This window comes from Lactuca sativa, chromosome 3 (assembly GCF_002870075.4).
Source record: "Lactuca sativa cultivar Salinas chromosome 3, Lsat_Salinas_v11, whole genome shotgun sequence".
NCBI lineage: Eukaryota > Viridiplantae > Streptophyta > Magnoliopsida > Asterales > Asteraceae > Lactuca > Lactuca sativa.
In genome coordinates, this window is record NC_056625.2 from 236,558,550 (window position 1) to 236,560,780 (window position 2,231).

The 2,231-nt window shown below is 41.5% G+C and overlaps 1 protein-coding gene across 1 annotated transcript; it reads right to left on the minus strand.

Moving 5' to 3' along the window:
* Positions 1 to 536: 536 nt before the first annotated feature.
* Positions 537 to 2,027, minus strand: LOC111902446 (leucine-rich repeat extensin-like protein 3). The gene has a single exon (XM_023898275.2). The coding sequence runs from the start codon at positions 2,025 to 2,027 to the stop codon at positions 537 to 539; it is 1,491 nt and encodes a 496-aa protein (XP_023754043.2).
* Positions 2,028 to 2,231: the final 204 nt, after the last annotated feature.

The window sequence follows — 2,231 nt, forward strand, 5'->3', positions numbered from 1 at the left end:
ATTAGGAAATTATTTGAAAGTAGGAGCAGTTTTTATCTGTTGTATTTATCTTTGGAAGTAAGAAGAAAAGCGGCCAATTTCTTATTAATTTTCCTTGGTTTGTTCGTAACCAAAGTAGAACTTGCTTTGATTGGGAGCTAACAAATTGAAAATAAAATAAAACAATGAAAATGTACTTGGGTCAGAATTGGACTAAATTCAAGACAAATGAACAACCGACTCATGAAACACTCTTCCATACTTACATAGCCATATATAGTTCTAAACAAATCTATATGTGAAACTCTTATTAACTATCGATAGAAATACAAAAAAGTCAAAAACAAAAAAAGAGAAAGAGAACATACTATAAGACGTATATATGTCGCCGTTAGTTTTCACCTCTTCAAGATTAGGTTTGATCTTTGATAGCAAATTCTCCACCTCAGTCTCTATCTGGTAACTATCGGGTTGTGTGGAACCTTTTTTTAGCAGAAATTTGGATGCGGACTTCAATCTGTGGTCTTTTCGTATTTTGAAGGGATTTCTTTATGATTTTAAGACGTATATGGTGGTGTAGATTCTGGAGCTTCTTGTTGGTTACTTGGTGACGCTGATGATGACGATGGTGGTTTCTGGTCACATACTGGACAAGGTGGACAAGTAAAAGGAGTCGGTGATTGACTGGGACATGATGAACTTGGAGGTTGTGGCAATGGTGGCTCTATTGGTGAAGGTGATGGCGTTGGTGGTGGTATTGGTGAAGGTGATGGGGCTAGCAAAGGTGGTGGAGATGAAGGTGATGGCGGTGGCGGTGGTGGTAATGACGATGGAGATGGTGCTGGTAAGGGTGGTGGAGGTGACGACGGTGGTGGAGATGAAGATGAAGGTGATGGCGCAGGGGTTGAAGGTGGTGGTGATAGTGGCGGAGCAACTGGCAATGCTGGTGGTGGAAGCTCCGGAGGCTGCCCACACCCAAAAGCACTACAATCAAGCGACCGAGCCAAGAAATTCTTACACTGTGATTTTGTTCTCTGCTCCGGTCTATCTTTAAAACAATTCCTTCTATCATCAAAATCCACAAAATTCAAACAATTTTCTGTTTGATTCACAAAAAAGTTATATTCATAATCAATGCTCTCCAAATTAGGAAGCATACACAAACGCGCCGGAATCTTTCCCGATAACATATTATGAGCCACATTCCAAACCTCCAAACTTTCCATTTCTCCCATACTCTCAGGCAACTCCCCTTTTATCCTGTTACCACTCACATCCAACACTGTCAAATTCTTCATATCACCAATGCTTTCAGGCATACAAGACTCAAACCCATTGTTTGTTAAGATCAACTCCTCCAATCTCTCAGTCATTTTCGTTATACTCTCTGGAATACATCCCGAAAACTTGTTGTTTGCAAGAACGATCACTGAGGCTGGTGAATTCCCAATCTCTTCCGGTATAACCGAAGAAAACCGATTATTATTTACAAGAATCGCATCAAGATTCTTGTTGAAAAGCTTTTTAGGAAGTTTACCTTCGAACTCGTTAAACCGAATATCAAGATATTTGAGATTCGGTAGTTCCAATAGAAAATCTGGAAAGTTTCCTGCAAACCGGTTATTGCTAAGATCGAGTTCGGAAAGTATCTTGAAATTCACAAAACTACGCGGGAGGGTCCCACAAAATCGATTAGAATTAATGTGAAAAAGACCGAGATCGAATAATAATCCAAGGAGTTCAGGGAGTTTTCCGGCTATATCTTGGTGGTTAAGGTCGATTCCAGCCACCGTGCGTTCTTGAGGGTTGTCGGGTGATTGGTAACAAAACACACCCTCGTAATTACAGACGTCCGATCCAACCCAGGTATCGGTTACTCCATGTGGGTCGGATACGATGACTGCTTTCCATGCTTGTAAAGCAATGTAGGCGTTTTTCATTCGTACATTTTCGAAATTTAGAGATGGATCAAGGACAAGACTAGAGTCTCCTTCTCCATCTTCCAAAAGCTGCCGCCTGTGGTGGTGGTTGGCACCATGGACTGACATGTAATGGGTGCTGGAGACATAGATAAGAATGAGAAAGAGCTTAGGGAGGAGTAGGTTCGGCGGAAACCAAAGGTGGTGACAATGGCGGAACCCTAATTTCATCATACACCAGTGATCTATACGAAGAGTGAGCTGAGGGTAGTGCTTAGTCTTTAGGCCTCAAGAGTGTCGGGTGTGAAAGGCTAATTCTTTAACTGAATGTTT